Source organism: Artemia sp. Qi Xiang Cuo, chromosome 7 (assembly GCF_049724085.1).
Source record: "Artemia sp. Qi Xiang Cuo chromosome 7, ASM4972408v1, whole genome shotgun sequence".
NCBI classification, from domain to species: Eukaryota; Metazoa; Arthropoda; class Branchiopoda; order Anostraca; family Artemiidae; genus Artemia; species Artemia sp. Qi Xiang Cuo.
In genome coordinates this window covers 21,831,696-21,857,450 of record NC_142800.1, presented here as the reverse complement: position 1 = coordinate 21,857,450, position 25,755 = coordinate 21,831,696, and the positions used below count along the sequence as shown (strand labels likewise).

Genomic DNA, 25,755 nt, shown 5'->3' with positions numbered 1-25,755 from the left:
TATGAGGAAAACCTCATAGGAATCCTATCACCCTCAAAGGATTTTGATAAAATCCTACGCGTCTGATTGAACCTTTTAAATTTGAACTTCTTGGTGACATAGAAGAAGAAGAAAAGAATATACTTAAAACATTTTTTCCAAGTCATAAAAGTGAAAAAAAAGCCAAGAATTCTAAGTCTCTGGTCTTAGTCGCTGGCTAAGTATATTTGCTTATATACGTTTATTATAGGTTTGATCCAAGTAAAAACTTTAATAAGGGAATATCTCCATGAGACAAAGTGGGGAATTTATCTCAACCATGATCCCAATGAAACTAGCCTACCCCCTGAGAAGGGAGATACTGACAACCAAATGCTAGGCCCCATTACCAAGTAACCTTCCTGAGGACTCAGACTCCAATGAAACTATTATTTCTGTCCATTCTGAGGACTCAAATCACCATGATGATGGCTTCAAAACTGTCACTCCCAAAAGACCCAAGTGAAAATGGCACACCAGTTTCTCCCCATTAAAAATAGTTTCTACTCCACCCATATCTTTTTAGAAGAAGAGTACTTCATCCATATTTGCCTATTTCTTCTGAAACCCCTTTTCAAATAAATAACTTCCAAAAATTTGACTCAAGCTTTTCAAAATTCTGAAAATCAATTTCAACCTCAACATCAATAGAGATGGTTCAATCATGATATCTATTCAAGCAGGCTTTGAAGATGCAAAAACAACTCTGTTATTACTCAACTTCCTCAGAGGCATGAAATTAAATTCAAATTCAATCCATTCAAAGAAATGGATTTGCCCTCCCTCCCCCCAAGCAAAAATTTTCATATTCAATATTTCCAAAACCAATCTGAAGGATGACCTTATGAACTGCAAAGGCCAACAAATATCTATAAAATCACTAAACTTGGAAAACCCAACAATGTTGGTAGGCTATATACACATCTAAATCTTACCTGTTCATCTTGGACTCCAACCTGGAGAATTTCAGTGAACCTATATCTCTATTTGGCCTGATAAAGCCTTACAAAAAGTACAAAGCTAAGTCAATACAGTGTGAAACATGTCTGATAATGGGTCACACAAAACCACACTACAAAACAAACCTGAAAAGGTGTAATCTATGCCAAAATATTTACCCTCCAAACACAGCAAACTGTCAGAACAAGAAATTAACATGCATTAATTGCAAAGGTCCTCATTCTTCTGACAACCTATCTGTATGTCCAAAGTAGCCTACAAGTCAAGATCAATGGCTCTAAGGTTGTCTGAAAAAGAAAACATCCCTTTTCAGTTTGCAAAAATGAAACTCATGTTACATACTGCAGATACACCTTAATTTCCTGAATCAATCATACAACCTAGTCAAAAAATTTTACAGCACAAAACTACAAGGACCAAACCACAAAAAACATTCCCTGGAATCAAGACCTTAGACTTTCCCCCTCCTAACCAGAGAGCAAGTCCCAGAATCTTCTAAAAGTAAACCTGAGAAACTGACCCTATGAAAATCAACAAAGGAAACATCAGAAGAAAATCCAAATCTACTTAAGCAGCATTCACAAGCATGTCTAGCTAGAATCCTATGTCTAGCCAGAATTCAATGTCTTGGCAATGACTGTTCGCAAGTAAAATTTGGTGCTTAGCTAAAACTACAAATTTAGTTTCAAATTGTCATTTCTAGCTAATCAAGAGACCTTATTACCTTAAATTACCTTAAATCGCATTGTCCAGCAAAATAAGGAAAGATCCTGTAGAGTCGCTGGTCAGTGATGATGGGGAGTCACTGGTTTGGCAGCGTCCCACTCTGTTTTCCATGGTTTGGTGAACCAAACCATGGAAAGGTGCAGGCAAAACTTTTAAAATTGTAATCCCTATTTTTACTGTCACAAGATAATGGATGAGATAAGCAAAACAATTGCCTTTGTGTGCTTTGCTATTATGTCTGGTGTTGCATAGGTTATTTGCCTAAAATGAAAAAAACAATTAATGAGAAAACAAAAATTAAATTTAAGTTCAAAAATGTAAACATAAATGATGAAAATTGTGGAACTTGACAAATTCTGATTGGCTGTAATCAAACATCCTAGATATTGAGTTCTAAAGTCTAGAACTCAATGTCTAGCCAAGCCTTGTCTAGCATGTCTAGCTAAGCACCAAATTTTATTTATGAATGGTTGTTGCTTAGACATTGAATTCTGGCTAGACATGTGTCTAGACATGGAATTCTAGCTAGACATGTTTGTGAATGCTGCTTTACAAACTTATGTCTCTACATAACAACTTCAACTCACTTTTAAGAACATCCCTCACAGTAGGTAAAAATTACTCAATTCTAGAAGAGATGGCTAATACCTACTTCTCACAAAATCTCAAGGACACAGCCCATACAAATTTCAGCACTATACTTAAAAAACTAGATCTATCTATCAATGGCTAACCCTCTGTTATCTCTATCCACCACAATTTTGTAATGGAATGTGAGATTGATAATGATTCTAAACTTACCCACCTTCTTAAGTATACCTCTTCTCACAAAATTGACATACTATGCCTCCAAGAAACCCATTTAAACTCTTAAGTTAATCTCAAAGCTCCTGGTTATGATGTCCTAAGAAAAGATAGATCTTCCAATAGAATTGGTGGTGGAGTTGCCATTCTTGTAAGATCACACCTAAAATTCTGTGGTATAAGCCTCCCTGATTTCAGTCATGACATTGATGCAATTGGTGTAAAGTTGTGGCTGTCAAACATGGAAATTACAGTTATTAATTTATATAACCCAAATGGTTATAACAATGGGCAAGATTTTTTCAATTTTATGTCTAATAAATTCTCAAAATCAAATCTAATGGTTGTTGTTGAGGACTTCAATGCCCATAGTCATATTTGGGGTTATTCACCTTGAAATAATGCTGGCAAATACATAGAGGATTTCATCAAAGATTTTACCAATATAGCACTAGTGAGTCCTAGACATCTAAATATGTACTTCAATATAAGAAGTGGGAGCTATCCAACTATTGATCTTCAATTAGTCTCATCAAATTTAATAAATAAAATTACCATCAATAGTTTTAAATAAGTGTTTTGGAATACTTATTCCAACAACTTATTTATAAACTAGTGACCACTTTTCAATACATTTACTGATGTTGATAACTTCTTTGTGTGGTTACAAAAATGAAATACCTTTGGGGTCCCTTTAAGGGCTCAAGATGCAATTAGCCCCAGAAGCGATTACTGAATTATGTAAGAGCATAAAAAAGGCATCAAATGACAATTTCACTTTCATCCTAGCCAAATTATATAGCCAACTACAAATCTACCTAACTTAGCTATTAACAAACTTTTCAATTCAAAATACAGTGCTAACTTTAGCTTTCACATTCCCCTATTGTATTTATACAGATTTATCATGGTCAAATCTTATTGACTCATAAGTTTATAAATTTTGTATATTTCTCTATTTTTGAACAATAGGCTAAGTACAGCTAAACTGCAAATTGTTGTACAAATTTGAATCTTTTAATTCTGTTTGTTAAACTTTTTGTTCAATCTTTTCTCAGTATTTCTATGAAATCAGGGTTATTGATTTAGAAGGGTTTTAAAATCTATAGGTGGGGTGTTTTTTTTTTTTTTTTTTTTAATGAAAGTAAGAAGAAAAAGCATTTTTCTTTAAAATTATCTGAAAATGTGCTTAACTAAAACTTGCAATAAGCTAGATGCAACAACTCCATAGACTACCCAATGCAACACATCTATGTGTAATGTTATTTCCTGTACAGCATTTTTTTTCATTTGGTTTCACTCATTTGATAAAAGAATCAAATGCTGCACTAGGTGGTAGAGTTTCTTTTGGTTATCAATTTTGCTTTTCAAAATTCTGAATAATTGATCAAATGCTCACAATTAATCAAAATACTGAAATCATACTAGCCTAGCAAAAATAGAAATATGTCATCCTACATTCAGTGCTATTATTGCAGTCGTGTCCCGTTAGGGAATAAAGAGGGGGGGGGGTATGACCTGCACTGGCAACAATAGTAGCAACTATATTAAGGAAAAGTAGCAAATAAAGATTTTTTATGGTTGCTATTTTATGTGAGAATATTTGCCTGTATGTTCAACCAGGTAGTTTTAATGAAAGAGTAAAATTGATACAAAGATAAAATTAGTAAAATCCTGGGCCATAGTTTAGACTTTAATTCTAATTTTGGAATTTTCACTTTTCTATTTCACTGAATTTTCCTACTGAAAAAACTTCAAAAAAACTGTTAACTTTATTATAACATAAACCTGGACCTAATGTTTTAAAGTTTGATCAGAAGCACAGTTTCTTGAATGCTTGAATCTTCTTTATAAAAAAAATAATAAAGAGGAAATATGATATTTTGCATAATGCTTTTGACAGTAAAGAAGTTGAACCTATTCTTTCAAAGGTGTATCTTGGGACTTTGATTGTGTACTCAGGTGTGTAGAACTGGAGGACCATATTAAAGTTTCGTTGATAGTACTATATGTTTCATATGGAACCTTAACTGTTTTCAGGGATTCTACAATATTATGGATTTGCATCAAATTCCAAATATGGCTCAACTCATCACCCTCTCTGAGACTCTTGTTAAAAATGGTAAGTCGTGTTAGAAATGGTAAGTTATTTTGTTAAAAATAGGAAGCTTTTGTGTAGCTTGTACCTTTGCTAAAGAATTTTTCCTCCAACAGTTACACAGAACCATCCAAGGCTGTTGACAGTAAATAGAAGTGATCCCAACAATTTTTTTGTTAAAAAAAACAAACTGTTTTATGTTTTTTTTTTTTTTAATTAATTTAAATATTATTGAAGAAAATTTGCATATAGAAAGCAACAGACTCAGCCCATTATGGAAAAATTTAAACGTGTCAATACTTTTTGAGCCTAAGATAATATCCTCACCCCCCACCTTCTCCCCAAAAAATCTACATTACATGACTAAATAATCTACTAAGATTTGTAGAAATGCCTTTTCAGATAAATCCTGTAAGTGTTTCAATTACTGCTGTGCCTGATTAACACACAATATGTTGGGAGCCTAAGCCTGATAATGAGGACTTTTCTGGAAACAGCTTTAAACTTGAATTTGTCCCCTTTTCTCTCCTACATTGGAATTATCACGTGCAGTAAGTTATTGTTGGGAAAAAAGTTATTTAAAACCAAAATGAAATAAACAGTATTTTTTTAACTTGAGTAATTATAGCCACATTTTGTATGGTTAGAGGAAATGGAAGTAAAAGCACATTCAAGGCAACTAAAACAGGAAACTTTGCCACAAAAAATTTCTACTGCAGAAAATACAACCCATACAAAATAGAATCAAGTTCAACTCAAAATTGATCTGCACAAAATGGCCTTAAAAAAATTTAACTTGAGTAAAATCAAACCCAATGACACTTAACCAGTAGAAGATAAACAACTAGCCAAAGGGAAGAGTCATAGGAAGGAGGAAAAAGAGAATTTGTTTGTTAATAAAATATTTAAACTATGAGATGGTGAAGAGAATGTTTTTGCTAAAAAGAAGAATAGATGAATCCCTTGCTGAAACTAAACAAGAGACTATTGGCTTGTGGTTTCTGATTTAATGAATATTGTTTTTTGCTGGCAAAAAGCACATAGACCATTCAATTTTGACTGACTTATCAGTATCTTCTTAAATTTTGAAATAGTCCTGAGACAACTACCTTGTTGTAGCACAATAGATTGATGCCCTGCCTGGTAATAAGGCACCCTGGGTTTGATCCCTGCTGCAGCAAGGTTGGGTGACAAGCTTGCTGTATGTCTTCTGTAAAAAGACCCAGCAATTAAATTGTTGATTCAATGCCCTAAGGGTCACCAGTAGCTCAGGAGAATCTTTATCCTATCTTGAAACAACTTTCTCTGCCCCACCCTGAGTAGATTCATTTTCTTAAATATCATTATTTGACAACATGGTAAAATTTTCTAATGATGTCTGTATTGATTTTAATCAGCACTTGCCCTTTGGTTTAGTATAAACCCTAAATTTGATGATGGTCTGGCCATAAATTGTCTGATTTGTATGCATGTTGTGTCAGTAACAAGGAAGCTTGTGCCCAAACACAAATTTGGCTGTTTAGAGCCTTGGAGAAAAGAAGAGAGTGCTGGATATTTTCAGGGGGAGATAGAACACGAAATTGATTCTATTTTTACGTGATAATCGTTCAGTGTTGCTAAATTTGGTTGTCTAATAGATATGCTACCACAAATATTTTATGTTTTATTTTGCAGACTTCTTTTACATTTATTGTAAATGATATTTAACAACATGGTAAAGTTTAGTGATGACGTCTGTATTGATTTTAATCTGTACTTGGTGTATGATTTAAATATAAGCCCTAAATTTGATCATAGTTTGGCCATATTTATCTTCTATATATTATTATGTTTGCCTAGCTCATTTTGCCACTTAGGGCTCCGATACGAAATGAATGGAAGATGTAAAATGAAAAGTAGGGTTGATAGAAACATGTTGTCAGAAGACATTCAAGATAAAGCCCAATAAAGTGGAAACTTGTGATACTGCTAAGAGGAAAAAGCAGCAAAACCACCTAGTCATAGGGAATTTTCTTAGTCCCTGGACGATTAAGTTACCTGTTAATTTCCAAACGTTGAACCAAATCAAATCTATATGGAAACCTTGTCTTTGGGGGATGCAGAATGCTCTTATTAATGAGAATTTGAAATCTTTTATTGTGTTTAGAAAAAAGATATTTTTGTTTTTGTACTTGTCAATCTTTACTATTCAATATTCTTTAAAGAAATATTCAATTACTTTAGTATTGTTTTTATTCAATCCTCTATTATTATTTCTTCAACACTTTATCTTCAAATTTATATGTATGTACCAGACAAAATTAGTTGAAGTTAATTACTTAACTTTGGGAGTCTTTTTTTCAAATTCATGTTATAGGAACCAATTCACTTGATGTAGAAAGCTCAAACTAAAGGGAATTCTAAGCATTTACAATTATTTAAAAAGTAAATATTTGATTTCAACTAGTAGTTCGTGGAATATTTTCTTTTTCTTTTGCTTTATAAAATTAGATTTTGCAATGATATATGAAATGAAAATTACAAAAGAAAGGGAAAAGTGTCATGTAGTGACTTGATTCTAATGTTAGTAAATTGTAAATACATTTATATTCAAGATAAATGCATTACTAAATACATTATATTCACTATAATTAATAAATTATAATTAATAAACACATTTATATCCAATGTATACATTTTGGTAAATACAGTAAAATTATTATTATTCTTTACCTAGTTTTCGAAACTACAAATAATGAGGAAAAATTTTCAGGATTCACCCTATTTTTCAATATTAAATCCTAAGATTTGGTGCATACTTTTAGTCAGTTGTTAAAAAATTGTGTGCTGGTAATATACTAGGCAAAGCACAGATATTTTACTGTTTTGTTTATTAGGTAAATGTACTGATTGAAATAAATGACGTAAAATCAATGCAAGGAAATTAGTCTCATCCGCAAAAAAAAAGTAATTTTCAAAAGCAATAGAAGGCCATGCAAAAAAAATGAAAGAAATATGACTTTTCTGATTTCCGCAGTCGTAAAATCTGAGAAAAAATAGACTTGGCAGATACGATTTTGACTTGATTAGGTGTTTGTTTTTTGTTTTTTTTTTTTTTCAAAGAAAAAACTAAGCTCAATATTTTAGAAGACATCAACCAATAGTTTCTGGCTATCTTGATTCATTACATCAAAGAGGGATAAGCTTGTACCAAGAATAGCAAAAAGAGCATTTCCCCAATACCAAAATTTACACAGCTTAAAAGAGAAAGAATCAATATTTAGATACAAAAAGCCAGTAAGCAACAACTTGGAAAAAACGGATTTTTATCTTCATTACAATCAAGGTCTTGGTTTTTACCTATGGATATCTATAAAATACAAAAGTTGGTGAAATATAGATGTTTTGGCAATGATTGGTAGGGATAAAAGACAGAGAAGCGTTTTAATACATTTTGTGACCAAAAACGCCAAATTTTGGACTATGAGAAGTAGTTTACTTGCAGAAAAAGGGAAAAATTTTGTCTTTTCTGACTTCTACCTTTATGGGACCATTCTTCTGATTTAACCAATTTTCGGGTTATTTATAGAAAATCTGCTTGGTGGTGGCCTGTAAACATCTGAATAAGTCAATAAAAATGACCATCCAGTGGTAAAATTCATTGCCTCTCCTTCACTATATTTAGCTAGTTAGGCCTCTGCTTGTGACAAATATATTATCAAAAGAAATTTGTTGGATATTTTTGTAAGTTCTACTGTTGACTTTGCTTCTGTATCTATTTGACTTTTATTTTGTTTTAGAAATTGAAGATTCTTTACCAGTTGACAGTGAGGAACTCTTTGCCATTCCAGACCATTGTTTGTCTCCTAAACGTGAAGATGTTCCTTTAGCTGCTTTTCCTGGCATTTCAGTACCACTCAAACTTGAACCTGACGCTCAGAAATTTGGACCCTCATGTTTTGACAGAAATGGTACATTTAAAACATTTAGTTTTTGCAGAATCAAATATATCTAAAAATATTTAATTTGAAAAAAAAAACTAGGGCAACTTGATTAAATACTATAATGTTAGATTAGCACATTGTTCCAAAAAAGTAAAAACTAAACTGTCCAAAAAAAACTAAAGCGCACTGTATAGATACGTCTAGTTAAGTTGTAAAAGCAATAGTTCTTAAGCCTATGACGTCAGTTGTGTTTTGTTGAAAACTATGTATTTTCAGCAGTGCGCTTTAGTTTATCAAAACATCAATCAAAAATAAAAATAAATCACTATAATCATCAAGATGACTGAAAAGTATTCTATAAAATTTTGCCATGAAATAATTTGGTCATTATTTGTTTGGCCATAGATTATGTCATTGGTTTTACGTCTTATGCTGTGTTTAGACGGACTGATTATTCTTTGAAAATTGACGGTTCAGTGGTAGAAATGGCTGCTTTTTAAACAATCGGCCTTTTTTCTTCTAGAGAAAAGCTCTAGCTGCTTGTTGGTTTTGAAGGAATTGGCAGTTTGAAGAGTAAAACTTTAAATGTCAGATCACATAATCAAGATTACTGACTGGATCACCATGGTTCAAGGGTACTGACTGGCCTGTTATTTCGCCCAATCCTTCCACTTTCCCTCTTTGAGCCAATGAACAATGCATAAAACTTTGGTAAAAGGTTTCTGTCATTAAAAGAGGTCCTCGAGGGCTCGCAAACCCTTCCTTCTCTTCAGTCGCCTTCTCTTCCTTCTTTTCATAAAAAAAAGATGATGTTTTGTCCAATTACAGATAAAAACAAGGGCACTAATTCAAATGGAAGATTGAACAATAAGTGCGTTTTTGCTTAGCTGTGGACCCTGGTATTAGCTCGAGGAAACTGTGCTTAAAAAGATGTTGTTGCTGTTTTTTTTATGTTTGAGCTCTTGGGCGTTTGGCCTTTGAATCCCCAAGGAAAAAGGCCTTGTAAGCAAATCAAGTCAGTCTAAACACCAGTAGTTAAAGTCGTCACTCTCTGGCATTTGACCTGTTAACACCTATGCTGGGTTAAATTTTTGAAACCCATTGTTGGAAGTTATTATTATCCAAGGTTCAGTCAATGACCAGTTTTGAGCTATACTAACTGGATCTATTGTCTCGCCATTATGTCGAGGCACACGAAATTCACATGCCCTAAGTGGAGACTTTGTCCCGCCAGTGAAACAGTGCAGTGCAGTTGGTGTCAACAGCGGTTTCATCCAAAATGTGCAGGCATTTCTATTGAGGAGAGAAAACAATGTGGTGAGTGGTTTTGTTCAAACTGCCAGTCCCCCCGTTCTTTGAATGAGGACCCCACACCACCGGTAACACCACTTTCTCTACCCCTTGGCGCTAAACCCCCCTCTACGCCCAAGACTGCCACAAAACCTACAACCCCCAACTCAGTTTCAAAAAATCAAGCTTGCCAAGTCCCCCTTGTGTTGACTATGATAAACAAGTTAAGCAGCTGGCTGATTTCCGAGATAAATACAATTCCCAATTAGATAAGAATTCAGAGCTAGAAGTAGGCCTAGCCATAGAGGATTTGAAAAAATAACTTGATATTTTTCTCAATGACCAAAAGATTGGTAAAGATATACTCCGTGAACGCGATCTTGAAATTAAAAAATTAAGTGAAAATGTCAACTCCCATAATTCCCAACGCCTCCTTATGGAAGATGAACTCTGCAGTCTAGAAAACAATCAAGTGACCCTTAAATCGAAAATCACCTAATTACAAGAGGATTTAAAAAACAACGAAGCAATTATTACTACACTAGGGAATCAATTATCAGAGTTCAGCAAATTCAGCATTAACTGCAGAGTATCCCATGAGAGCATACAAATACCTACGTTTAGTATGACTACTGATGACGCCCTTGAGTTCGTGAATAGTCCTGTGACTTCCGTTTTTTCACATAAATTATCAGGTGATAATGAACTAAACAAAAAGGTAATGGAGAAGTCATTACCAGACGATGACATTTTTATTATCTTTGAAAAAATTACGAAAGTGAAGGATAAAAGTGAAATAAATATAAAAATAAGCAGAAAGATAACTGTCATCTACAAGTATTTTGATAGTGGTTTCTGCATGTTTCGGAAACAATACAAGTCTCTACATATTTTTCGTCAGTCTATTTCGGGACTTAGTGTGTTTTATAAGTATATTTTTAACCATGTCGATCTTTGTTCTGTTTTATCTTGTATTGATAAGTCGTGTACTTTTGCTCATCCATCTTCAGGATTGGAGCGCAGGTTTAAAACCCAACGTTTTTTAGATCGACGCCGAAAGTATTCACGACCCTTCCCCCCTCCCCTTGTTCGTGTTCCATTCGACTTTCAGTCTTATCCCCCTGCATACCCGATACAGAGCAGTATACCACAGGAACCCATCCCTCGAAACAATCCTCCGCCCCAAGTACTTACGCGTGCCCAGTCAGTCCAACCCCCAAAATCACTTTACTCAATTCGGACCATCCCCAAACCCCCCCTCACTCATATTCCTCCCAAAAATCCACTTCCTTTCGACTCCTTTCTTCTCCGTGCGTCCAAGAAGTTACCGGCCGGTTCTGGACTCCACCCGTTATTTGCCAAAACAAACCCAACCCCTCCCCTCTCAGAGACCCCCCACCGTACTTCCCTTCCTCAGCATCATCTTGCCCCCCGACCCCCCCCCCCCCCCCATTTAAAGAACACTCCCAACTTGACTTATTCCCAGATCACCAGGAAAACTTTCTCCCTTCCCTTGCACTTTATCCCCCTGGCTACCCTACCAGTATGACTCTGGTTTAAGAGTAAGCAGGCAGAATAATCCTCTTAACACCTCCGTGCAGATTTTCTAACACTTCACATAGTTACCGCTGTTTAGAGTCTCCGCTAGTACCTGCTCAATTAAATACAATTGTATTTGAAAAAGATGGATTTGATCCCCCTGTCCCTTGTTCTCACTATCCAAGTTTAGCCCCTGTCAAGAATTCCACTAGAACCTCTGACCGCATCTGTGACATAAAAAAGTTAAGTATTAAAACTGTACCTTCACAAGTCGCTTTTGGTTCCCTCAACTTTTCTAGAGCAACGCTGAAAGCATTAACTTTGAAAAACTAAATGAATTAGACACCCTTTATAAAACATTTATACTAAATGTAATCGGAATTACTGAAATTCAAGTTCCAAACTTGCGCATGTTAAAGATTAAAAATTTTTATCAATTTATTTAACTCAGACCAGAAAACCACCCTCTGGGTAAGAAAGGTGGCGGAATTCTGTTCTTTATCCGTACTGATTTATATCCAATTGAAATCCCAATTCCGTGTCTTAATCCCTTTGATGAAGTTATGTGGGTGTGTGTTCGACCTAAAGTCTTGCCGCGTCCTTTCAATTTATTTGTCCTTTTTTGTATTTATTACTCCCCTAATCAGAGATCCACTGAGAAAATAAGTTTTATCGAAAAATTACATGCAAGTGCTGACTTTGTACTATCAAAATACCCAAATGCAGGAATTTTCCTGATGGGTGACGCAAACAATATAAGACTTGATTGTACATGTAACGCTTTTAATTTAAAACAGGTCGTGAATGTCCCTACTACAAAAGGCAATACTACTCTTGATTTAATTTGTACTAATCTTTCGAAGTTTTACAAACCCGTCTCTACTCTGCCCCCTCTAGGGGGTAGTTACCACTTTAGCCTTTTCCTATCTCCGCTGGATAAAGTTAAACAGTCGTTTTCTATAACTGAAACCGCTTATAGACCTCTCACTGACCCAGGACTTTTCAATTTTGGCTCCTGGATTACTACTGAAAATTGGTCCTCTGTGTATCACACAAATGACGTTGACTAAATGGCTCTATCCCTCCAAAATCTATTGAGGAGTAATTATGAATTCCATTTCCCTGAGAAAAAATTTAAAACGTGTTCTACAGATAAGCCTTATGTTACTGAGTCTTTTAAAAAACTTATAAGAAAAAAAATCAATTTTTTCAAAGCAGGTCACAATGCAGGTCTAAGGAAGTTCCTAAAGAAAAAATTAAGAAAAGCAGCTTCTAATTATTATAATAATAAAGTCAAAGATCTATATTCTAACAAGCCCAAGCAATGGTACATAAAAATTAAAGAAATATGCGGAAAAAGTCCTTCCGAAATTGATTGTCATCTCCCTGAACCCCCTAATAAGACTGCCAACGATCTGAACTTGTACCTTGCTTCCATCGTGCAAAGTCTCCCCCTTTCACTGGTTCAAGTCCAACTATTCCTCCCAATACTTCCTTCCCCTTTATTTCTCCCTCTGATGTTATAAATAAAATTCTTAAGCTTAGAAAATCAAGTATTTGTCCCTTGGACATCCCAGTTGACTTAATTAAAGCCTTTATCAAATATTTTCAACCACATCACAAAATTTGGTAAATTCCCAAGTTGCTGGAAACAAGGTTTTATAACACCTGTCCCTAAAAAATGCACAAGTCTGACTTTCGCCAACATTCGCCCCATTACGCTCACTTCTGTTTTTTCCAAACTTTATGAAGGTTTCCTCTGTGACTGGCTTAAGGATAAAATTTGTCCGCGTATTGACACCCGGCAGTTTGGTAACTTAAAGAAAACTTCCACCACCCATTACCTTGTGCACTTAATGCATACCATCGTAAGTAACCTTGATAAACCCAATGGCTGGCTGAACCTTGTCTTAGTTGATTTCCAAAAAGCTTTTGACCTGGTTGACCACACTACCCTAATTCGTTCGCTCCTGGTTAACTTTAAACTTGATCCTCTGTTAGTAAATATTGTTATATCGTTTCTTTCAAATAGATCCCAAGTTGTTAAATACAAAAATATTTTCTCTAACCCCCTCCCTATATATTGTGGAATTCCTCAAGGAACCTTATTGGGACCACTTTTATTTCTAGTCATGATTAACGATATTGGTAAGGTTCCCCCAAAGGTAGAAATACGTGGATGACTTGTCGATCCTTGAAGTATGTCATAGGAATATTAAAAGTGACCCCCTTGAAATTTTATCCCACATTTTGGATGAAGCTAAGAACCTAAATATGAAAGTAAATTCCACTAAGTCAAATATAATGACGATAAATTTCTTGAAATCTATTCCCGCCTTCCTTGACCCTATCCCCCCAGATATTTCTGTGTCTTCCTTTAAATTACTTGGGCTTACAATTTCCTCTAATTTAAAGTGGGATATCCACGTGAAAGATATTGTCCGTAGAGCTAATGCGTTCATGTCTCTCCTTAAGCTCTTGAATAAATTTAACATCCCCCCCTCCCATTCTTTAAGGATTTATACTTCCTTTGTCAGCCTGGATCTTGAATATGCTTGTCCAGTTTGGCATCCTGGCATCTCCCGTGATGAATCTGATAAAATTGAATCTATTCAAAAAAGAGCCTTAAGAATAATTTTTAAAGAAACTTTGGTACCATATTCACTCCTTCTAAAAAAGGCCAAGCTGGATACTCTTGAGCACAGGAGAGGAACGCTGTGCCTCCGTTTTGCAAAAAATGCAATAATAAACCCTCGCACGGAAAACATTTCCCCCAAAAGACACTCCCCATCCAGACACCACCGGCCACGTACTGTTTCTGAACCCATCCCAATCTTGTCCCCCAACCGTTTTTTAACCACCAGATATTAAAAAACCTTTTTCTCACTAATTAATTTACAAATAAAACAATAGTTGAGTTTTATTTTTTTTTTTTTTTTATTTTATTTTTTTTTACTGGTAATACCCATGCTGGTGTCCGTTTGGCTCCTCTATTTCCTCCCCTTTTTATATACTCTCTTTTAAACCTTTTTAAAATTATTTTTATCTCAATTTTTTTTTTTTTTTTATTTGTGCCTTTTTAACTTTATTACATTTGACACTTTTTGTTTTTTAGACTAATGAATGGCTTTGCCTTTCTGATATTGTTGTTTTTGGCATTGTTTAGCCATTTTTTTAGTTGTTGTGCTATTTCTATGTCTTTTTTTATTATATGACCCCGAAATGCGAATTCGGCCCTTCGGGGCTTGTGATAGTCATTTTTTGAAATAAATATCATATCTTATCTTATCTTATTATCGTCAAGGACAGTTTTAGCCTCAGCGCTGGAATTTGCCCGATATGATCATTTATTATAATTTATGCTTGTTTTGTGTTTCATTTATTCATTAATAATAGTTTTTGGTCGTTTGGACTTTTAATTATTTTTGGATTTTATTTTTTCATGTCTTAAGTTTAGTGTGGCTCTTTAATTTGAAAAACTCCTTTTTTGGAAAGTTTTTTTTTAATTAATTTCTCTTCGTTTCTTATTACCATGTTTTTATTGTTGGTTAATATCATGAATAATGCTCAAGTTTTCTTGGTACCTATTGTAATGGTAATGGCCCTTACGTTAATACCCTTACCTGTTCCTAAGATATTGCATATACACCTTTCTGATAACTTGAACGCTCATATTATATTTTAATTTAACTCAACATTCCCCAAAATTTTCCCTTAATATTATTAACTTTTTCGACCCCAGCCTGGATCATAGTTTTCCCAGATATAAATCATGCACATAAAAACCTGAAAAATTGAATAATTTGCTTTCCCTATTCTGGGGCCTATGGGGAGCATGCAATCCCAGGGGGCTCTATCGTTAGACAGTTTTATTATTTTGAACAAAGTAACTTTTCAAAGTTTTTATTAGTGCTAAAGGGAGCATCTAGAACAACAAGACAGGGATTGTGGTACCCCTCTGATCAGTTTTCAACATGCCGTGAAGGTTTCAACTAAATTCCACGCCAGCTGTTCCTTAGATATTGATTTTGCGCCCTTTTGACAACCATCCTGCATATAGGGTGTTTTGATTATGTTTGACAGTCCCTCAAAATTTTCTGTAAGTTTCATCTTAATACTATAAGCCTTTGTTGGACTCAGAATCAAAGATGGACCCTTTTTCAAATAACCAACCTGACATATAAACAATGGACAACTTTCTTATCTTTCAACCATAACCCTGGGAGCTGTAAGGGGATATGTCATCCCTGTAAGCATAGTATTTAGATCTCTAAAGTATTTTGAATAAGATGGTTATTTCAATATTTTGATCAGATGTTGTTGGAGTTTGGTGATAGCTAAAAAGGATATGAAATTTTCAATTTAATATCCTCACTTGTTCTTGATGTAATGCAAATACGCATTTTTGATTATCTGGATACACATAGTATCTCTTGATATTGTAGGAAAGACAGAAACAACATATTAATATCCTGGTGCATCTCCGATACTTTGCTTCATCAGACGTCACTTCCGTGATCCAAAAACCGTTCTAGGAATGGCTGATTGGAGTACTTTCATTTGCAGGGGAAAACAAATCATTATCTAACTTTAAAAACCTCCTTTTATTAGTGTCTGCTAACAGAAGATTCAAATGACATAAATATGGCAATCATTGCACTTTGACCACTTTTGGCTCTTAAAAACAAGACTTGTAATTTGTATTTGGAAGCCCTCCCGCTGTCTTTAAAAACACTCGTTGAATGTTTGCATTGCTATTGAAAAGACAGAAACATTTTAATATCTTGGTGCCAGTCGGATAATTTGCTTCGTCAGACGTCACTTTTGTGACCCAAATATCGTTTAAGAAATATTTGATCACAGTACTTTCATTTGCAGGGAAAAATAGAAAATAATTGTCTAACTTCAAAAGCCTCCTCTCATCGTTGAGTTTGCCAACAGGAGATTCAAAGGGCATAAATGTAGCAATTATTGCAGTATCTTTTAAATTTCTTTTTAGTTTTTTGTTTTCTAGTTTTCTCTTTCTGGCGTAATGCAACGAAAATACTTTAAAGCTGAACCTGAATCCAAGGGTAGTGATAGCTGTGAGAACTTGAGATGACAAGCTGCAGTTGAGGTTCTGTCTGTGGATCTTTCAGCATGTCTAATATTTTTTTTAGCCACACATCTTCTTTATGGATTTTAAATTGGAAAGGAGTCGCTTCTAAAAGTATTTTTGGAGTACATTGAACTACTCGAGAATACACATGGTAGCACCAACTAGGGTCAACCATCGAGATCCAATATGTTTTAGAAATCTGTGCCTTGGCAAACCCAATACTGTCTGAATTTTCTCAGTCTTCTATTCTTGATGGCCATCTGTTGAAGAAGTAATATATGTGGATCACCAAGTCAGTCCTACATTTGCCCATCAAGACTATTACAAGGTGACGAATCTTTTTAGAATTGAATGGATCAAGATTTAGTCTGAAGTGAACTAATGATACCTGTGAAAACTTGAGATGACAAGCTGCAGTTGAGGTTCTGTCTGTGGATCTTTCAGCATGTCTAATATTTTTTTTAGCCACACATCTTCTTTATGGATTTTAAATTGGAAAGGAGTCGCTTCTAAAAGTATTTTTGGAGTACATTGAACTACTCGAGAATACACATGGTAGCACCAACTAGGGTCAACCATCGAGATCCAATATGTTTTAGAAATCTGTGCCTTGGCAAACCCAATACTGTCTGAATTTTCTCAGTCTTCTATTCTTGATGGCCATCTGTTGAAGAAGTAATATATGTGGATCACCAAGTCAGCAATCATATGGCCAACAGCTTCTAGCCCCTCAAGAAAGGTTTTATGGATTATTTGTGTATATTTTGGAAGCTCCAATGTCAAAGAGTTCAGCTGTCCTCTCATATCGCATTTCTTTGTTTAGGAGCAAAGTTACCTTTGCAGGTAGCTAATTTAGTTCTTTTAAGGCTGAGGTCTTTTGTCCTGTCAAATGATGGGAACGTTTCTCGAAGTAGTTTACAAATTTCATCTTAAGATAGATACCGTTCTGAATAGTCTGTAGAATTTCTGCTTTATAGGTTAGCATCTGTGCTTGAAATCAATCTTCATGAAGGGCGGAGGCTGCTCTGTTTGTAAGCCACTGGGCATTTCAAATCGCAGTCTGGGGGATCCCTTACCCCCCTCCCCTAAAAAAACAAAACATATAAAGGAAAACAGTAAAAAAAAAAAAATTATTTTGCTGTCGAATGTGTTCCTTTGTCTATTTTATTTGTATTTTGTTTAGAAGTTGAGGATGCTTTACCAGGTGGCAGTGAGGAACTCCTTGACATTCCAGACCAGTGTTTGTCTCCTAAACGTGAAGATTTTCCTTCAGTTGCTTCTCCTGGTATTTCAGTACCATGTAAGCTTGAACATGACACCCGGAAGTTGAGGTCCACATGTTTTGACAGTAAAGGTACATCTTGAACATTTATTTTTTGTGAAATCAAATATATCAAATAATACTTATTTTGGAAAAAACTCGGGCAAGTGTAATAAATTCTAGAAGTTTAGACTAATGGTATGATGAAATGTCTCTCTTGACGTATTCCATTCTATTGGTATTTTCTAAACTGGTTTTCTGTCTAAACGCAAACTGTCCATTGAAAAGGGTTTGCAAACATTGCTTTTCAAAAAGCCAGAGAATAAAGCTAGATTTTATGTATATATTTTTTTCTATATTAAGAATGAAATCCGTTTATTCTTCTGATGTTTAGATAATAGGTTACGATTTTGAAACTAGCAGAAAATGGATTGTTGTAGTGTGAACTGCTTACTAGAAATTTTTATTGAAGAATATCAATTCGCTAAAATGACTAAGCTCAAATAAAAATACGTAATTGAATTTATTAAGTTGGTCAAATTTCTTGCGTTAATCTGTTGAATAATAAAGAAGAAGTTAAGTTTGAGTCGTGTATTAAAGTTTTATGGGGGTCCAGGGGACATATACCACCGTGAAGGTCAAGGGGTCATAAATGCGCTGGATTCTTCCCTAGGTGTAGCTTTTTTTTTTTTTTTTTTTTTTTTAAAAAAAAAAATAATGGTAAAAAATAGTAAATCAAACTTAATATTTTGGAAAATAACTCCCCTACCCCTGAATTTTCCTGAATCTAGGACACTTGTGTCGTGGCTGCTGATAGGTGCCTGCTCATAAATACGTTATATTCACTTTAAATGCTATCGTAATTAATACATTATAATTAAGAAATAGATTAATATTCAATATATACACATTTTGGTAAATACTGTAAAATTAATATTATGTTTTTTACCTTGTTTTCGAAACTGCAAAACTCGAGGAAGAATTTCCATGATTCACCCTAAGTTTCAATCGTAATCCTAAGATTTGGTGTACAATTTTTGTCAGTTGGGAAAAATTGTGTCAGTAATATACTAGGCAAAGCACAGATGTTTTACTTTTTTATTATTATTAGGTAATTGGGCTCATTCAAATAAATGACGTAAAATCAAAGAAAGGAAATTAGTCAGTCTGCAAAAAAAAAGTAATTTTCAAAAGCAATAGAAGACCACCATGCAAAAAAATAAAAGAAGAAAGAAATTTGACTTTTCTGGTTGCTGCAGTCTTAAAATTTGAAAAAAATAGACTTGGCAGACGACATTTTGACTTGATTACGTGTTTTTTTTTTCCAAAGAAAAAACTAAGCTCAGAATCAGAGGCAACGCTATAGCGTTGCCTATAGTAAAGGCCATACGGCTCCAATGTTTTATTATAATTATTACATTTTATTTATTTTATTCCCAGAGGTACATCATATGGAAGGGGTCGGCGTAAAAACTTCAAAGGGGGCTCATTCGTTTGGAAATTGAGGGTTCTAGTGCACTTTTTAAGGGTCAAAAGTGATTGGAAGGCAACCAACACCCCTTCCACGCCCACCATTTCCCCAAACACATCCAATAAAAATCAAAATTTCATAGGATAATAATAATAGCTATTTTGTTCTACGTAGTTGATTTCCAGATAGAAATTATGTTTTTGAGGAGGACACTCCCCCACAGCCCTTAGGGCAAGGGTTGTAAGTTATGCCCTGGGGGCATATGAGCCTTTTATAGAAAGCCTTGTTGTAGAAAAAAGGGCTCATTCGATTGGAAGTTTAAAGGGCTAGTGCAGTTTTTAATAGTCGAAAGTGATTGGAGTGCAACTAACCCCCCTCTCATGCCCACCCTTTCCCCAAACACATCCAATCAAATTTTTAGATTGCCATTTTGTTCAACGTGGTTGAAAATTCCGGAAATTAGGTCTTTGAGGATGACACAATCCCCCCCCCCCACAACCCTCAGGGCAAGGGTTGTAAGTTATGCCCTGGGGGCATATAAGGATTTTATAGAATGTGTTGTCGTAGAAACTTCAAAAAGGGATCATTCAATTGGAAAATGAAATGGCTACTGCCCTTTTTAATAGTCGAAAGTGATTGGAAGACAACTAACACCCCTTCCTAGCCCACCATTTCCCCAAACACATCCAATCGAAATTTTGAGATAGCCATTTTGTTCAACGTAGTTGAAATTTCTGGAAATTGTATCTTGGAGCATGGCACTCCCCCCCCCTCCCAAGGTCTTCAGGGCAAGGGTTATAAGTTATGCCCTAGGGGCATATAGGGTTCTTATGGAAGGAATGCTCGCATTAACTTAAGACAGGGCTCATTTGGTTGGAAATTGAAAGTTCTAGTTAACTTTTTAAGCGTTAAAAGATATTGAAGGGTAACCAGCCCCCCCCCCCGCCACGCCTTTTTTTCACAAATGCATCCATTAAAGTTTTTAGAAAGCTATTTGTTCAAAATACGTCAAAAATAAGACAAAAACCCTGGGGTTGACACAACCCCCTAGGACATGGGGGTAGGCATTGTAAGTTATGTCCTGGGGGTATATTAGCCTCTTATGAAGGAGTGCTTGTACAAACTTCAAAGTGAGCTCATTTGATTGGGAATTGAAAGTTTTAGCACACTTTTTAAGAGTCAAAAGAGATTAGAGGGCACCTAGACCCCCCCCACGCCCTTTATTTTCAAACCCATCTGATAAGAACTTTGAGATAGCCATTTTTTTCAAATAATTCAAAGACCATATAATGAAAACTCCGGGTCGACACAACCCCCGAGGGCCTGGGGGCAGGCGTTGTAAGTTATGTCATACAGCCCCCCCCCCGCCCCCCGGAGAGTCAAGAGATTTAAGGACAACTAGCCCCCCCCCCCTAAGCCCTCTTCCCCAAACCCATCCGCTACAAATTTTGAGATAGCCAGTTTTTTAAAAATTATTCAAAAATTAGAGAACAAAAACTCCGGTGTCAACACAACCCACCAGGGCCCAGGGGGTAGGCGTTGTAAGAGTTGTCCTCGGAGAGTGTATGGTTCTTATGAAAGGGATGCTCGTATAAACCTCAGAGAGGGCTCATTTGATTGGAAATTGAAAGTTCTAGTTCACCTTTTAAGAGTCAAGAGGTATTCGTGGGCAACTAGTTTTAGTAGGGCAGACGAGGGCAGTAGGTTTTAGACTTTTACAGTGAGAGAAGGAGGCAATACCCAAACTCTTGCTTGTAGTGATTTTTGTTTGTTTCAAGCTTGATTTGCATATTCAGTTTAAGTTTCACTCGTTTTAAGATTTGTTTATTCATATTGTATGTTTGTTTGCATTGATTGTTTATTTAATTTCTGTTCGTTTTAAGTTTCACTTGTACTTCAATAGCAAAATATTTTTTTCGGTTTAAGCTTGATTTTCATATTCAATCTAAGCATTACTCGCTTTAAGATCTATTTATTCATTTTTATTACCTGTTTTATGTTTTTTCCTATGATTGTTTATTTAATTTCTGTTCGTTTCGGGTTTCATTTATTCTTTAATAGTAATTTCTGGTTGTTTTCAGTTTTAATTTTAACAGGTATTTGTATCTGCTGAGCTTAAGTTTAAAATGGCCTTTAGTTTTCTTTGAAAAACTTATTTTTCGGAATTTTTTTTTTTATTAATTTTAGAAGACATTAACCAATAGCTTCTGGCTATTTGGGACTAATGTATTGTCCAAAAAACTGTTTTTTTAAGCTTTACTGTAGATTTTGCTTTCGTTTCTCTTTTACTTGTATTTTGTTTTAGAAATAGAAGATGCTTTACCAGTTGACAGTAAGGAACTCTTTGAGATTCTAGACCATTGTTTGTTTCCTAAACTTGAAGATGTTCCTTTGGCTGCTTTTTCTGGCATTTCAGTACTATTCAAACTTGAACCTGACGACCAGGAATTAGGACCTACACGTTTTGACAGTAAAGGTACATCTCAAACATTTAGTTTCTGTAGAATCAAATATAAATATTTAATTTGAAAAAAAAACTTAGGCAAGTAGATTAAATATTAGGACTTTAGATTAGCACATTGCTCTTATATAGTAAAAACTAAACTGTCCAAAAAAAAACTAAACCGCACTGAATAGATACGCCTAGCTTAGTCGTAACGGCATTAGTTCTTAAGGCTATGACGTGAGTTGCGTTTTGTTGAAAACTATGTATTTTCAGCAGTGTGAAACAGTCATATTTAATTAACATAGATCACCTTAGTTCGGGATTTGACAATAATGGTCAAGATTAAATAAACCCTGATACAAAAGGTATAATAAATAACTTCTTTAAAATTAATGAAATTTTTCTTCTCAGTACTTGTTTGTAGATAAAGTTCAATTCTTTTACTCATATAATATTGTTTTAAATAATAATATAAATCAAAATCATCTTGATTAATCAATATCAAGATGACTGAAAAGTATTCCATATAATTGTGCCATAAAAAAATTTGGTCACTGTTTTGGGCCATAGATTTTTCTGTCATTACCAAGACTGTCATTGGACAACGAGTCATCGGTTTCTAGCCTTATGCCATGTTTAGACTGACTGATTATTCGTTAGAAATTGAAGATTCAGTTATAAAAAAAAATGGCCTTTTTAAAAAGAATCAGCCGTTTTTCTTCTAGAAAAAAGCCCTAGTTGCTTCTTGGTTTTGAAGGAACTGGCAGTTTAAAGAGTATAATTTTAAAGGTCAGATCACATGATCAAGATTACTGACTTGATCATCATTGTTCAAAGGCACAGGCTGGCCCCGAGATTTCGCCCAATCCTTCCCACTGGCCCTGGATTTCACCCAATCCTTCCCACTGGCCCCGGGATTTCTCCAGATTCGTCCCACTGGCACCAGGATTTCACCCTACCCTTCCACTTTACCTCTTTGAGTAATTGTATGCTGCATAAAACATAGGTAAAGGTTTCTGGAAACACATTTTTGGTAAACCTGTCATTCAAAGAAGTCCTTGAAGGCTCACAAAACCCCCATCTTCTTTTCAAAAGTAGAAAAGAAAAACACGGTATTTTGCTCGATTACAGATAAAAACAATAACACTAACTCAAATGGAAGATTAAACAATGGTTGTGTTTTGCTTGGCTATGGACCTTGGTGTTAGCTCGAGGAATCTGTGCTTAAAAAGATGTTGCTGGTGTTTTTTAACCTTTGAACCATTGGACTTTTGTCCCTTGAATCCCATATGGAAAGCACCTTGTAAGCAAATCAAGTCAGTCTAAACACAGTCTAAACAAAATAATAATACCAACATTTAGGTCTAGCTTTAAACAGAGATTCCGGTGATTTAAGAATAAACGAGTCATATTTCGGTTTTCTCAAAAAAGAAACCGATACTTTAGTAATCCCTGAAATAAAACTTGGACAACTTTCCCAGTCATATAATCAAACACGTGAATAACCCCTTAGGTCTCAAAGAGTGTCTGCAAGAAATGCAATAATTAAAATCCGAAATCATATGACATAGTTCTCAAACTTATTTAATTGCTGGCTCGTTTTGTTTTTTGAGTGAATGAATTATTTTCTTTTCTTTTATTTCTCAGTTGTTCGCTAGTATCCGTCGATGGCAGTTCATAATGTTTTGGATTTTGCGCAAATCACGGATATTGGTGAATAACTTACTTTTATGGCTGTTTTGTATTTGGTTTTAGCTCTTATAATTTTCGGCCTTTATTCAAATTTATTTATCTTTAAAATTTTTGGTTTTTTCATTGATTTTTTGGTTCTTTTCACATTGACTTTCGGCGTTTGTTTTTTGTTGTTTTTTTTTATTCGGCACTTTCCTTGGATATATTATTTCGTTTCGCGCTGAATAAGAGAGGAGTTTTTCCTCTCGAAATATTCGCTTTGTTGTGTTTTTTCAGTATTTTCATTTGGCCTTTAAAAACCCCATTTTTGCTTGTTTTTCTTTCAGGCCAATGTAGTTTAAGAAATTACCTTCGTCATGCTTATGGGGAGCATTCTACCAATGTTGTTACTACATTCATATCTCTTGTGAGAAAAAAAGCCAATTTGATTAATCAACAGTATTTTCTTCATAATTGTAAAATGAACCGTATTTTACCCAAGTCAATGGGACCTTCACTTCACTTAAACACACGTAACGAACGGCAATTTACAGAACGTATAGGGTTTGGTATTTTAAATCATGTTATTAGCGACTGCAAAAGCAAGCGCTACCGGTTAAATCAGGATATTTTCAGGCTGGAGCGAGAAATACTATGTACGCTTTCTTATGCTGATTTTCATCAAATTAAGGCTATTGCTGAAAATTCTTTTCAGCATGATTTTAGGATTTCTAGACAAAGACTTTCTGAGAAATTACACCGTTTGAAATTGGAAAAACTCTAATAATCCACATTTTGTCCCAAAAGTGTATCCTGGTCCTGCTGTGATAAATCTCAGCTCCATGCCCCTTACAACAGAGCAAAATCAGGTTCTGTCGAAAGGATTGAAATTTTCGATAGCCCCTTCGAAAATACCTTATAGTGAAATTATCGCGAACACAGAGGGGGCATTTCATGGCTCTTGTGCAGAGATTGGAGAGATTGCTGAGGTTAGAGCACATTTTGTTGAAACGTTGTTGGGTTAGCCTTCTGTCAATAATCCAAATTTAAAATTTTTTATTAAAAATGAACACTTCGTCTTACACGCACTACATAAAGATCATTCCAGGATTATTACGAAAGCTGATAAAGGCAATACTGTTGTTGTATTAGATTCAGATGATTACGACAAAAAATTCAGAGAAATTTTAAATGATTCTAACACATATGAACAATTAGCTACCGATCCCACAGAAAAAAATTTGTCGAGGAAGTCCGAAAAGAGCTTTCTTATCTAAAAGGAAAAGGTGAAATCACAGATCAATTGTACAAAAGGTTTAACCCATGCGGGTACAAGTCCCCTTGTTTTTATGATCTTCCTAAAATTCATAAGCCCGGTAATCCACTTCGACCCATTGTTTCTTCTTTTCATTCTTCTACAGCAAAAATAGGGAAATTCTTATCAGTTGTATTTCGCCCACTAATTCAGGCTCTAAAACCCTATATTAAAAATTCCGGTGATTTCGTTTCCAAGGTAAACAAGTTTCGGTTAAACTAAATACAAGAATTGGCAGTTCCTTAAAAGGTTGAACTGATTTTGGAGCATAAACTTAATTCTAACCCATCTGTATCAGAAAACTCTACTCTTTCGAATCAGACACTTCTTTCAATTACAACCCTTTGTAACAGAACTTCTTTTTACTTCCATTATAGAGGCATTTCTTATAGACAGAAATATGGGCTTTCCATTGGCGCCCACCTTTCTCCAATACAAGCTGATATCTTCATGGAAGACCTTGAAGAAAGGGCTATTTTGTAAAGTTTTTGTAAACCTAAATTTTTGGTTCGTTTTAAAGATGATATTTTTTATTTGTCGGAACATGGTGACGAGTCTCTGGGTTCTTTTCTTCACTTGCTCAACTCCTTGGATCCAAAACTTAAATGTACTCAGGAATTAGAGGTAGAGAGGTGTCTCCCTTCTTATATTTTTTGGTGCACCGATATCATACATGTTTCGAGTTTGGTCTCTATAGAAATTCTACAACTTATTTAATTGGTGGCTTGTTTTGTTTTTGAGTGAATGAATTGTTTTCTTTTCTTTTATTCCTCAGTTGTTCGCTAGTATCCGTCGATGGCAGTTCATATTTTTTTTTGGATTTTGTGCAAATCGCGGATATTGGCGAATAACTCGCTTTTATGGTTGTTAGGTATTTGGTTTTAATTCTTATAATTTTTGGCTTTTATTCAATTCTATTCATCTTTGAGTTTTTGGTTTTTTCTTTGGTTTTTTGGTTCTTTTCATATTGATTTTCCGCGTTTGTTTTTTGTTGTTTTTTTTTCTTCGGCACTTTCCTTGGATACATTATTTCGTTTCGCGCTGAAGAAGAGAGGCGTTTGTCCTCTCGAAATATTCGATTTTTTGTGTTTTTGCAGTATTTTCATTTTGCCTTTAAAAACCCCATTTTTGCTCG

The 25,755-nt window shown here is 34.9% G+C and overlaps 2 protein-coding genes across 2 annotated transcripts in view; both read left to right on the top strand.

Annotated features, from left to right (window-relative positions):
* The window catches only part of LOC148950047 (uncharacterized), a 505,353-nt gene that overhangs the window by 364,014 nt on the left and 115,584 nt on the right, over positions 1 to 25,755 (top strand). The gene's annotated exons all lie outside the window — the stretch shown is intronic.
* Positions 128 to 25,755, top strand: part of LOC148950049 (uncharacterized) — a 57,501-nt gene continuing 31,873 nt past the window's right edge. Inside the window, exons 1-5 of the mRNA XM_089091430.1 lie at positions 128 to 200; positions 4,549 to 4,630; positions 8,386 to 8,556; positions 17,640 to 17,810; positions 21,494 to 21,664. Coding sequence (XP_088947556.1) covers positions 4,564 to 4,630; positions 8,386 to 8,556; positions 17,640 to 17,810; positions 21,494 to 21,664 — 580 coding nt within the window. The 5' untranslated portion in view covers positions 128 to 200; positions 4,549 to 4,563. The remainder of the gene's footprint in view (positions 201 to 4,548; positions 4,631 to 8,385; positions 8,557 to 17,639; positions 17,811 to 21,493; positions 21,665 to 25,755) is intronic.